This window comes from Falco naumanni, chromosome 1, assembly GCF_017639655.2.
Source record: "Falco naumanni isolate bFalNau1 chromosome 1, bFalNau1.pat, whole genome shotgun sequence".
In the NCBI taxonomy this organism is placed as follows: domain Eukaryota; kingdom Metazoa; phylum Chordata; class Aves; order Falconiformes; family Falconidae; genus Falco; species Falco naumanni.
This window is the reverse complement of record NC_054054.1, coordinates 70,193,055-70,206,916: the sequence shown is the minus strand read 5'-3', so window position 1 is coordinate 70,206,916 and position 13,862 is coordinate 70,193,055. Positions and strand designations below refer to the sequence as shown.

General features: G+C 38.2%; 1 protein-coding gene across 8 annotated transcripts in view; it reads right to left on the bottom strand.

Annotated features, from left to right (window-relative positions):
* Window positions 1–2,903: 2,903 nt before the first annotated feature.
* Window positions 2,904–13,862, bottom strand: part of UBE2D3 (ubiquitin conjugating enzyme E2 D3) — a 36,474-nt gene continuing 25,515 nt past the window's right edge. For 6 of the 8 annotated variants that reach the window (XM_040598518.1, XM_040598473.1, XM_040598536.1 and 3 more), the window contains 6 exons: window positions 10,995–11,058; window positions 10,878–10,909; window positions 8,275–8,352; window positions 7,392–7,497; window positions 5,957–6,050; window positions 2,904–4,396 (listed from right to left, as the gene is read on the bottom strand). In XM_040598518.1, the coding sequence (XP_040454452.1) occupies window positions 4,351–4,396; window positions 5,957–6,050; window positions 7,392–7,497; window positions 8,275–8,352; window positions 10,878–10,909; window position 10,995 (357 nt within the window). In that variant the 5' untranslated portion in view covers window positions 10,996–11,058 and the 3' untranslated portion in view covers window positions 2,904–4,350. Of the gene's footprint in view, window positions 4,397–5,956; window positions 6,051–7,391; window positions 7,498–8,274; window positions 8,353–10,877; window positions 10,910–10,994; window positions 11,059–11,317; window positions 11,408–13,862 lie in introns of those variants that run through there. The other 2 variants (XM_040598482.1, XM_040598526.1) reach the window with 2 other exon arrangements.

Genomic DNA, 13,862 nt, shown 5'->3' with positions numbered 1-13,862 from the left:
CCCCTGCTAAAGCACGTTCACCCAGAGCAGGTAGCACAGCGCCATGTCCAGGCAGGTCTGGAATGCCTCTGCAGGAGACTCTACAGCCTCTCTGGGCAGCCTGTTCTGTCACCCTCAAAGTAAAAAAAGTTTTTCCTCATATTCAGCTGGAACTTCCTGTGTTTCAGTTGGTGCCCATCACCCCTTGTTCTGTCACTGGGTACCACTGAAAAGAGCCTGGCCCCATCCTCTCGACACCTGTCCCTGCTTCAACACATTGCTAAGACGCCCTCTTACTCTTCCCCAGGCTACACAGGCCCAGCTCTCGCAGCCTGTCCTCATAAGGGAGATGCCCCAGTCCCCTCATCACCTTTGTAGCCCTCCGCTGGGCCCTCCCAGTAGTTCTGTCTCTCTCGAACTGGGGAGCCCAGAGCTGGACCCAGCAACTCCAGATGCGGCCTCGCCAAGGCAGAGCAGAGGGGGAGGATAAGCTCCCTCGACCTGCTGGCCACACTCCTCCTAACGCACCCCAGCATGGTACCACTGACCTTCTTGGCCACCAGGGCACACTGCTGGCTCATGGGCAACTTGCTGTCCGCCAGGGCTCCCAGGCCCTTCCTTTGCAGAGCTGCCCTCCAGCAGGTGAACCCCAGCCTGTACTGGTGCATGGGGTTGCTCCTCCCCAGGTGCAGGACCCTACACTTGCCCTTATTGAACTTCATGAGGTTCCCCTCCACCCAGCTCTCTGGCCTGTCCAGGTCTCGCTGAATGGCAGCGCAGCCCTCTGGTGTGTCAGCCACTGCTCACAGTTTTTGAAACAAAATGGCAAGAGAGAACAACTGAAGGGAGGCTGCTGAATACAATTTAAAGAGTTATTTAGAACATTTCCAGTGAATGTTTAAACCATTAAGTTACCCATTTAATTAATGCCAATTCCTTTTTGCGTAACTATCAAATCTAACAGGACTGGTATAGTACATCTGCACACCTATATACTGACTAGTTGTCTTTTATTTGCCAGCTTGTAGTTCCATGCCTCCATAGCAATCAGACCTTACGCTGCCATGTTCTGCTTAAAGCCAAACTTTTCAGTTAGCATCCATGACCTTTATATAAAAACTATGCACAGTGCAACTGAGTAAATGTTTATACACACATTAACGTGTTTACACTCATTTTTTCAACCAATACAGAAGATGTGTGTGTCTGAGCAGACAGGGGAAAAAACAATATCCCTAAGCAATGCTACAGATCAATTTTTTCCGCACATCCTGAAAGACTCATGTGCTTAAAACCGTTGAAAGTTTAAGTGAAATTTGAATATGCTGACTAGAATAGTGTTGTCAAACTCAAACCCCATTTAAACACAGCAAGAAGTCTTAAAAAAATTATTCCAGAAAAACTATAGTCTAAGTGTTTTCCTTGTTACATGTTTGTTAAATCTTAGAACTTTAGCTTGACACTTTGTTCTCAATAGTCTCAAATAAAAAACATTAAAAGATTTTATTCAATATAAGACTTCTAGGATTGAGCTGGTCCCTGGGTTCTTAAGCTATTATTGCTTTTATCATCCTGAAATGAGTCTTTTAACAGAGCTGGACAGGACAACTTACTCCAGTGTTTTCCCAAAACCTTCATTTTTCACATCAAGTTCATATCAAAAGTATTTTTCCCTTCATATGTTTTATAGTAATTAATATCTACTACATACTTTTTAGACTATCTGTGGTTTTGGTAGGTAGATTACTCACCAAGGTAATTACTAATTAAGCTTTTTGTTTTGGTAAAAGTTCTTAGATTCTTTCATTGTCTCCTTATTAGCTCGTTACCCAGCTCCTCCCCTTGCACTCCCACTTGAGCCCCAAGCCCACATGTAACTTCCGCAGGAAGCCTGCGCCAGACACCCAGGCACTGCTTCAAGGACAACACACCTGCCGCTCCCCACTTCACAAATAACAAGGTTTTAAGTCTCAGCACGACCTCCGGCACGCATATAAAACATCTACAATTCACCCATCGTTCTCCCATTAAAATACACACTTTCTAATTATCAAAAATTATCACAAGACAACTATTACGGATGTACAAGAGAAATACATAGTGGTCCAAACAAGATTTCCATCTTCTGTGTAGTATTTTACTCTTTTCCTTCCCTGACCCTTCCCTGCTCATTCACAGCTACTGCAGTTCTATAGAGCCTGGTGCCTTACATCTGACAAAACATCTTTCTAGTTGATCACACAAGTGATTTCAGTGGCTATGACTCCAAGACAAAGTAATCATCATCAAATTAACAGTTACCAAAAAGGTAAGAGCAACATGTTTGTAAGATTAAAATATAAACTTTTACCTCAGTTGTAATGCTACTGGCAGCTGTATTTTAAGTATATCCAATTTTCCAGCAAAAGGGTGTAAGCAAAAATCTTTGGTTAGCAAAGCAGAAACACCATATTAACTGCGACTTCATCAACAAATCTCAGAACATCATTTCAGTGAGGTATACGCCCTTAAAGAGAGCCCAGTTTTCTAAGTTTCAAGCCAACTAGACTTTAAAGTAAGTTCACTTTCATAGCATAGAACCAGAACAAACCATGTCCAAACTACATATTCAAATTTTTATAAAAATTAAGGTCTAACATTTATTTTACATCTAGCTTTCCACATCCATGTGGGGACAAGGAATCAATGTACATAACTAAGCAGTGCAAAAGTGGTGCCAGTGTGAAGTCACAGATGCACAATAAAGTGATAGTACAAGACTAGAGAAAGTGAAGCAATGGATGGTAAGAATGGAGACCAAAAAAATCAAACAAGGGAATATAAAGGAAGAGGGCAGAGAAGAGGAGAGCCGGATGTTTAATAATGCCCTTGTTGCTGCAAAGATAAACTAATGGCACAAGACAATGTTTCTTGTAGAACAAAAATCCAATAGCAACGAGTCTTTATTTATGTTTAGTCACCTGACATGAGGAAAGTGTCTGTTGCATTAAAATAGTCAATGTAAATGGCAGCATGGCTGAACAAGTCCTTTTCAATGGTAACGAACATCCCACATAGTAAAGTCACTTCAACACAGCCTCATGACAATTCCCACATCAAAACAGTACTTTATTTTATATTTTTTTGCCTCATGATTACTCCCACATTAAGATCTTTCAGCTGTCAAGTGTACAAGGCGAAGAAAAAGGTTCTCAGTCAGCAAACACAGGTGCACCAGGAAGTATCTCCACAATACACCACTTCAGATCTGCTGGGTCCCAAGTCCATCCTTGAACGCTGGGCTCCCAGCACCAAGTGTAGCACGCTACTAAGGCTACACTACTATATTAGCTTATTAATTCTGCATACATCAGGCCGAACAATGTGTCAACCTGCAACAGACTGAGCATTATAACTGAAAACGGCAAAAGATTCACTCTATTGAACTTTACATCATTATTCGATGTTAAACAATGAGGCAAATCCCAACAGTATATACAAAAACCAGCTTTGCTTTTACAAAAGATTTTGTTTCCCATATTGATTAATCCAGGCAGCTAACTCATTGGTTTATGCAACTTTATTGAAGAAAATAAAATCAATTACTAGTAGAGCTATTAGTTGATCACTCATCCATTGACAACTTGCATCATTTATTCAGTGCTATATTAAACAGTGTTTTGGAAGACAGATTAACTAATAGCTCCAGGCCTCCTAACAAAATTTAAATGAATTACAAAAATGTTCTTAGACCCTATTTTGGAATACAAGGGATGTCTGACTTCCAATTTCCATTCTCTGTAAAACAAGAACTGGTCATTCATTTATTGACATGCATAAGATACATCACATTTTCTGTTCTGCTGATGCTATAGATTCAGTACCAATTCTCCAGACACATCAGTTATGAGCAAAAGTATGTAATAAAACCTCAGTTCTCTAACACTGGAAGGTTTGGAACAAGATGGATGTTGCTACAGCAATGTTACTTCTTTGACGGGAGAAAAATGAACATCCATCTCCCCTCCCCCCTTCAGGTGATATCTTCAGTATCTGTTAGAGCAGTGAGGAATGTTTGTTTTTAAATCTCATAACCAACTTAGAATGAAGACATTGGCCACATAATACACATGCTCCATTAAAAAAAAAATCTGAATCTTGGGCAATTGTTCTTGTGTAACTACTTTACAGATTCTAAAAGCAGTTATTGTCCAAAGCTGGAAGAACTAAAGTCTTCTCAGATGAGCATGTGCATGAATGGAAGGAGGTAAACAAAAAAATAAAAAAGATGAGGTCTGATAGGGGAGCAGCCGGATAAGAAAATCAAAAAAGGAACAGTAATTTAAAGTTTATTCCAGCTATAATGCAGGTTATTCTGACTTTAAGGTAGCATCACATGGCATACTTCTGAGTCCATTCCCGAGATATTCTGTTGTACCTGCAAAGAAAAACAGGAATTGAGTTACTGTCAGCACGAAAATGACAATTTCCTAAACAGCTAATGATTGAGCACCACTTCATCCCTATCTCCCTATTATCTTCACACTAAAAGAAGTCTTTCTACACTAAGATATACTTGAACTGAAAAAAGAGAACAAATCCCTCCCTAGGCTAACTGGCATATTCTCCAGTTTATATGAAACACCCCAAATTCAACACAAGCAGATTTGCTAGAAGTGTGTTGTGAAAAGCTACTGAAGAGGCAGGAACAGACGTCACCTGGGGTGGGAGAGGCAAGGGGAGCATTTTGTTTAAATATTGTCCTTAGATTAAAGATACCACATGCCGTAAGTAAAGACTACTTGCTTAATATCATCATCGGATACAGAATGTGAGATTTCCCATTTACAGTAAAATAACACTCAGCATTTCTTCACACTTCATATTCTCTTTCCACGTGAATACAATACTCAACTTTTAAAAACAACATAAGAATATTTAAGTACACCACTTCCACAGGAATTGAGCTGACAATTAGTTTATACTTAACTCCATGCTTGTCAGTAGAAGTTAATTTTCAACTATACAAGCAGAACATAATCCCCATACATTTTCCTAGTTTATATGCAGAAGACAGACACTGCTGAGTAAGAAAAACTTGGAAATTTGTATTGTCTAAATTCACCCATGTCTATGAGGTCTCACTACAGGGCATCCCTTTTAAAAAAGTTCTGACAAAATCTGGGTAAATACTTACCAGAACAAGTTGACAAGCTGACTCAAAATTTGGTAATTATTTCATACTTTTTTTTTTTTTGGCCATGCAAGAGCAGTATCTGTGAGAAATAGTGACTAGCCAATACATTTCACACTAACCACAGATCAAGCTGTTAAATATCCAAGTTCAGTAATTGGTGCATCTGTTAGTGAATCCAGTGCCTTAGAGCATGCAGCACCCAAGTGCTGACAAGTTTCCATTTTGTTAAATGCACCATGATGTGCAGATATTCTTACCCTACAGCATAGCGTATTTCTCTGTCCATTCTCTTGCTAACCTATTGTACCTAATTGGACAAGTATATTTAGCATTAACATATATGAAAAACTCAAAGAAATTCATATAATTCTATCTGTGCAAGATGTTAAGAACACATCACAAAAAAAAGTTGTTTCAACACAGATAGGAAAAAAGTGTTAGAGTCTTTTTTCAAGGGAAGCACCAAAATTAAACACCACACTGCTACCAAAAGAAAGCACCTAAATAACAAAGCTATCTAGAGCTAACTATATTCTATTTAACCATGGTAAGCAAAACACTGAGCAATACATACTCTGAAGTACTGCCGTGCATGTGAGAAAAAGTCTCCTTCACCCACAACTTCAAAGATACTAAGCCCCTTTGGTTTTAAATTATGCACTACCAAGAACAGGTGGTACTTTGACACACAAGTTCACTCCATTCTAGATTTTAAAAAAAGGCTCACTCAACAATTGCTGTCTGACAATCCACTCTTACAAGGTTTGTTAAAATATCAGCCTTACACAACTCTGTACTTACTTGTCTCTGTCTGTTTTATAGATACGTGCAATCTCTGGCACTAGTGGGTCATCTGGATTTGGATCACATAACAGTGAACAAATGGATAAGAGAACTGTAAAAAAAAAGAATTCTCAATGCAAAACAGGAGCAACAATCTCAGAAACAATGGAGCACAAGATCTTTGTATTAGCACAATGTCAGCACAGAAGAGAACCTGAAAAGCTTTTTCCTGATATATGGCCTAAATAAATTTGTAACCCAATCTAAAAAGCTCAGAATGATTTAAAAGTTCCTCAGAACTGTGTTTCCTATTTACCAATACTTACTGCTGTCAGCAAGCACACACGAGAACAGCACTGTTGTCACTGCACTATGACACAACATAGCAGTCAACAACAGCACGTTATGTATTCTCATGACCACTATATTCCATGTTTTAATATCAAACTAGAACTTCCTCCAACTATTTAAAAAAATAAATATCAGACTGAATTCCTCCTCTGTTGTAAGCTAGCAATACCCTGGTCTGCACTGATAAAACTACATGTATTGTTGTAACATAAAGGAGTAGCACTGTTGTAGGCAGCTATGAGGACTGCATCCTCTGCTCTCACACCAGCTTTGAAAGAAAAACAATAGTGACAGCATTAAAATGTAGTCAATCTACATTCAAATCACAAACCAACTCCATGGACAGACAGGAATTACAAGTTCTATAGACAGCGGAGCACTTTGATGGATCTTTTGAAGCCACAGTGACCAGTGGCTTTGAAGCAAAAGAAAATTTGATCATCATGGAAATATTTGAGAATAAAAACTGTTATGCACTATAGTAAAATAAGGAAAGCAACACAGCTTCTATTGCAGCACAACATCAGTTTATCCTGAAGTAGAATCAGTAAGCTTAGTTCATGAAGTAACGTAATACAATACCAATGCACAGTGGCAGGAAGCAACACATCAGTAACAGTCTTCTTTTGTTCATTTCCACAGAAATATGCCAATATAACTCTGTATTTAATCCTAGACACAGTCAAAAAACTAGGTAGATTTCATTACTAAAAACTGACTTTAAACTCATCTTTAAATTAACATGCAAGCGTGTATTTACATGGACAGCTACCAGTTTCTCAGCCTTAGCACAAATACACCACCACTGGCCTGTTTCAGTCCAAATGCTGGCAGATTTCTCTGGCTCCAAGCTAGTAAGCTCTGCTAAGAATACTGAAGGAAGTAAGAGGCCGGACAAGGCCTTAAACAGCCATGAAGCAGAAGGTGTTAGAATAAACAAATATCCATTAAAAACGCAGGAAGGTATCATTATCAAATTGGCAAAACACAGGCTAGAATGTGTAAGGGAAATCAAAAGACCAGTAAAAAACTCACAACAATCAAAGCTTTTTAGCACAATAATCAACACAAGATGGAAACATTTCTCCTTCATGGAAGTTACCTTTAGAAATAGTTAAAGCAGGAGACCACTGTGATCTTAGAATATCAAGACAAATGCTGCCATTACTGTTAATATTTGGATGATAGATTCTTGTTGTAAATGCAACCTGCAACAAGAAGAAAAAAGTGTGTTTCTGTATGTGATGACGATGACATGACCCTTTTTTCTCAATCAAGGTATTAGTCAACTCAATTTACTCTAAAAGAAAAGGATTAAGCAGCTAAACTGCATCAGATTCAAGTAAGCGCACCTAAGCCACGACCTCTCAGTTTCCAGTTACCAGGCACTATTTCAGAGAGGGCAAGTACAAGGCTGGTTTTAATCACAGGTGCCTACATCCGGAAGACAACACAAAGTGCCTGGACCACAGTAACACTGCTATCACAGAACTTCACATTGCAGTCACTCCAACTGTGCACTTTTATACTGACTGAAAATTGGAAGACAACGCTAGTGGTTGATAAAGCTACAAAAAAGTATACTTCACAATTACTCAGCACATTAATCCCTATCCATACTGTCACATTCCTACAGACCAACCCTAACCACTAATACTTGACAGTCCCCTCAGCAAGAACTCTTAAGAGTAACACAAAGCTAATGAGTTTTCCTATTGATTAAGAAAAAAACAGAAATAAAACCCAACATCATTCCAAGACATTCAGAATCCACATATAAGAATTTGCTCCTAAAACATATGTAACACACCCATTCTTGTGGTAGCCAGAGAGGGATCTATCTAATATACTGTAAGATTGCGTGAAAAAAAGTGAGAATTAGACAATACTGCAATATAGAAGCTGACTATTTCTGTCCTGTACTCTGCTCTTTAAAGAGCACTTTTAAAGAGCCCTAATTTCACAAATGAGAAGGCAATACTTACCTTAGGTGGTTTGAAAGGGTAGTCTGTAGGAAAGTGAATTGTCAAGAAGAATACACCACCCTGATATGGACTGTCATTCTGTCAAAGCAAACAAATAATTCTCCTATTATTAATCTTTAGGACTGAGTACTGCTGAAGATGTTTTTAAATAACTAAAAGGAGAGGAAGTTTATTTAAACAACTGAACTGTTTAATCCACCAACACAAGAGAGATGCAAACACATACAGGTCACTTTCTGTATGGACCTCTCCAAGTTAGAACTTCATAGAAAACAGCTTCTCTGACACAACACACTCAGGACAACTTGGCAAAAGCATTCAAACGCCTCTGAGGCAGCTCCAGAAAGTAATGTTCATAGAGCAGGGATCCTGTCAGGTTCAAAAACTCAAGTTCTGTGTTTGGAGCTCATTTGTTACAACCAGCCCAGGGGCCACAGACAGCTCCAAGTGCCTCCCATTCCCTCCTAAGTTCCACCCTTGCCTCAGGTGCTGCTCAGGCCTGCATAAAAAAAAGTCTATACACAGCTAATTCCTTGTTCCTTGCAAAAAAAAAAAAAAAAAAAACAAACAAAAAACAAGACAAAAACAAAACAAGGAAAATTCATTCTACAAGCGCCACCAAATAAAATGCCCCACCGAGATTAAAGTGAATTTTAATTCTGTATTTGAAATTTTTAATTTTAATACTTTCTGTATTAGAAATTCACTGTAACCTAATATGAAAAACTATTTTACATTTCCCTGCTCCAAAGAAACAACTGCAGGGATAATTCATTTAGGTGTTAGCTACTAGCAGTAAAGCAACGTGTGGAAGTAAATAAGCTGATAGTAAGCAGAGAATAAAGGGAGTGACTAAATAGGGATTGTGTAAGTTATTAGTTACAAGAAGATATAGCAAGTCTTTACTTGAAACTATAACTAAACTTCTGAAATAGAGCTAACATTTCATTGTTTAACCTGAAGATTACAATGCTTTTAATTCTAGATTCAAGGCTAGGGAAAACGAATTTGAGACACCGGGTACACCCTCAATTATTTGTAAATTGAATTTTCATATTAATTGCAAGAACATTTCACCAGTGTAAGGAAACAACTACATCTCACTTCATTAAATACAAAAAATGAAATTCTGCAACACAAGGGACTTGAAGTTGAAGACACATAGGTTATACCCTATCCAATCTCTACTGAAAACCTAGCAATCAAGATACAACTTCTTGTACTTGGTCAATAGGTCCTATGCGAGGCCCTGAGGAGCCAGAAAGCAACCCTTTTACTGCATATATTCTGGGGACACATCTTCAGAATTTCAGAAACTCCTCTTAGAACACGGTTAAACCAATGCAAGCTCTCTTACAGCTATTTAAGAAAATCACAGCCTGTGGAAGGGCCAGGTGATTAGTTCTGCAAGCCTCATCTGTTATTAAAGGCACTAAGCAACACCACAGGAGCACTAGAACTACTAACACCACAATTCTGTCCAATCTCGAAACAGGAATGCAGACCTTTTGACACCACAAAAACCATGTGGGGAAAAAAGGAACTGTACTTTATTAAACCAGAAGGGGAAGCTAAAATAATAAACCGGATTTAAATTCAACCAATGTTTAACACCTTATGACCATGCAGACATCAGTCATGTAAAGTCCTACTCAGTATAGTATGGCAGAACATGCCTTGCCATTTAAGCATGAATATAGCTATTGAACAGTTTTATCTTTTTGAAGCACCTAGTTAAAATCAGTGATGACCAGGAACTTCAGAATTGAGAGCCATCTTCCCAGCCAGGTGAACCTCTAATAAGCACATATTCTGTAGCAACCTCCTAAACCCAGACTTGTAGCTAAATGTAAAGTCAGAGCAATTAAGCATCACTGATATTTAATTCCTACTCTGTAGCCTCACCAGAAGCATCACATCATGGCTGCAAGTCTACCGGCATCTAATATTTGTCTTCAAGTTACAGAAGGTTTTGTTTTCTGAATATAGATAACCAGCCCTGAGAACCCCAGATGTCAAATGTTCGCAGGTTAGGTTTTCAGTAAAGGCAAGTACTTGCCTTCTTTACAAGAAAAAACTCACATTCAGGTTTCAGATGCTTATTGAACATTTAACATTGACTTTTCTCCTCCAGTCATAACTGGAACCTCACATTCCAGTGACTTTTCCCCCTTCTATTCCTAAAAGTACCCAAGATCTCAGTACATGACATCAGACCAAATAGAAAGTCCCTGTTCTGTTCTAAGATCCACACAAAAGCATCCCAACAAATTCCTGACACCGGGACCAGCTCCTAGCACAAAGTTCATGCCAGAGTCAAGCTTCAGAAAGTTAAATGCAAGCAAAATTTCTAGATGAAGTGATAATGCCTAACATTGCTCTAGAGATGATTTCAGCTGAAATACGTGTTCTCACAAAACATTCCCACAATAAAACCAGACTAATTTTCCCCCCTCCTTCATTTTCTGCTACTGTAAGGAGTACCTTTAGAACTAAAGCCTGATAAGGGTAGTTTAAGAAAAAGTAAAACAAAAAGCCCCACAGTTTCTTCCTGAATAAGAACTACTAGTTTAATATTACATCACAAGAATTAGAATACTTACAGGTCCCATAATTGTGGCTTGCCAATGAAACACTACAAAAGAAAAACTCCGCATTATTATCTATGCATGATGTGCTTTGAGTTAGCCGAACAAAACATAAAACTTAAGGTTACTTACTGTCATCTCCAACGGGACCTGCTGAACACTGTGCTGGAGGATCACGGGCTAAGTCACTGAGTTCCTTTAGGAAAAAAAAAAGGACAAACAAATACTCAGAGAAGGAACATTAACGAACTAACTAATTTTTCACTTCATATCCAGCCAAAACCCTTAACAGTTTTTTCATACACAAACACAGAAGAACGTGCAGGAACAACTATTAGAACCACTAGATCAGCAACAAAAATGTCTTTATAGAGACAACAATCACCAAAACCAGCAATTAAGGTAAACAGCTACAATGACTATGCTTTTCCAAATATTACTACTGTAAGAAACACCTCTGCTGAAGAAGGGACAGAAAGGAAGACAGGACGCAGAGCTCGAAGCGGGTAAAGTAACTACTTCTTGGTCAAGCTTTTCAAGGATTCACTCTTAGCTAGAGAAGGCTGAAGTGGGAAGAGAGAAAGCTATTGATGAGTCTTTATGAAACAGAAAGCGTTATGTATGTAACAGCTGGTGTCAAAACTCAGAACAGAAAGGAAAAAAATTCAGTTTCATTTTCCCCACTACCTCCAGCAGGTATTTATCTTGCATATATCAAAGTAGACAGGAAAATTAAAGAGGCTGACAAGTGTTGGGATCAGGCAAAATATCTGCATTTTTTACTTTAAACTTCACATTTAAGACCATTATTCATAATTTTAAAGGCATAACTGAGCTGAGGAAACAGTTCCTTCCCTTCCTCATTACAGAGGAAATGAAAACAAACTTCAGATGGAGGGTCCCTTGTGTTGTATCAAAATTGCTGTGATCAATCAAAGAAGCTCAGCACTAATTTGTTTAAGAGCTTCACAAGTTGTTTGGAGAGTGTCTTTTAAAAATAAATGTATACATTCACAGTTTAAGAATGTAACAGATGCCTTTTCCCTTTTCCCTGCTCTCTCGAATATAAAAATGGCTTCAGAACCTTCTATAAATCTTTACTTGTCAAGGCATCTAGAAGTCATGAAAAGAGGGAAACCTTCAGTCCCTCTCCCATATATTAAGTTGCATGCAAGCTATTTTGCTACAAGTCTATACAAGCAATTAAAACAAGAACTTTCCATTACTTTGTCAGACATTTAAGAAACACAGACACATCTATTATGCTGGAAACACATGCATATTTGGACGAGACAGCTAACTGTTTTGCCTGGGAAGATCCACAAATTCTGCACTTCATAAAAATTTACTAAGTGTAACCCAACTCAAAATGAGGGGGGAAAAAAATCTTACGTTCCCTGTAACTTAAACACCTTGTTCATTGGTAAGATGATAGCTCCTGCAAACACAGGGAGAATAACATTTCAACATGTGAGCATGCAGAAGTCCATACATTTAAAAAAAAACCACCCAAAACACACACCAAAAAAACCCCACCAAAACCCACTAAGCAAACTTAGTCCTGGATTTCCCCTTTCTACACATGCTAATTTTGATGAACTTTCTGATTAACCAGATTTCAGCTTTGTCCTGGAATCAGACCGATAAAACACAATTCTATCAGTTTTGACAAGCAATGGCACAATGAAATTAATATTACAGCTCATTTCGCTGCTGCTATTATTTAGAAGCAAGAGCAACAGTTCTTTTCAGATCATCACAGTTAACTGATTTAGAATGCATTTCTCTACACTTATCAGGGGTTATTATCAGGGGTCCCTGTGATGGATTTATTTCTGCCATGATATATCACTTAACAGGTCCATATGTTGCTCAGCACCCTCCAAAAAGTTTGCTAAGTTAGATTGGTATTATCCAAGTAAAGGCAAACAAGAAATGTAGAAGATGAACAATCAACCATTTTCAAAATATAAGAGAAAAAAAGATATCTGGTCCCTTAAAATACATTGTAGCAATAAAATAAGCAGAAAGACAAAAATGTTACTATTTTTGTGTTGTTGTGTAGTTATTACTGGATTATTTGATTTAATCTGGGAAGATCAGATTCTATTTTTAAAAAAAAAAAAACCCTATCACAGGGACCAAGAACTATGAAAAGGCTCTTCATGCAGTTTATGAAAATTATAAAAATGAGTAGCAAGACAAGGATGAGAAGATCAGCATAAAGTGGACTGTCAGAGGTATGTGCATTAGACTAGAGTACTCTTCAAAAGATAGCAGTATCTTCAGAGACACCAGAAATCAGTACCCAAGATAAAAATAAGGTATTTTAATACATCAGGAAAATTCAAGTATATCAGTAATTCAACTAGGAAAAGTAAATGTAAGTAGGATTACAAATGTAAGACAAATATTAAATTTAATAAGTTCCACTGAAATATTTCTGCAAAACACACCCTTCCGTAATATTAAGAATAATTTACAAGCCGAGACACACGAATTTAATATTCCAGTCTCCAGTTGTTTCAAAATACATGTCCATGCAGAGTTGCCCCTTTTAACTACTTGAACTGTTCTAGAGAAAACAAGCAGTGATTTTCATAAGCTAAAGGACTAAGTTTTGTCTGGCCCAAAACACTTCAGTAAAAAACCCTAACTGTGCTAAACAAAGCAGTTCAAAATACTGATAAGGTTAGAAACGCATGAAAGACCACTTAGCATTGCAACCCCAGAACAAGTATTTCACCCACTATATTCAGGAAGAAAAGAAGCTGAGGCGGCACACATCCTTGTGCTTGCTTCTCTTAGGTGCTACGGTCAGAAGAGCGAAGTTTGCAGTGAAGTTGTTTGCTTCAGCGGAGTGTGAAGTGTCACAGAAAATGTCAAGCAAACATGAACCGCACTGGCTAGCTTTGCCTGCTTACAGTAACACCAGACCCATTTCACCTCCCTGTGAAGTGTGCAACATCGCACATCTACAGAAAAGGAGGGAGGCTTTCT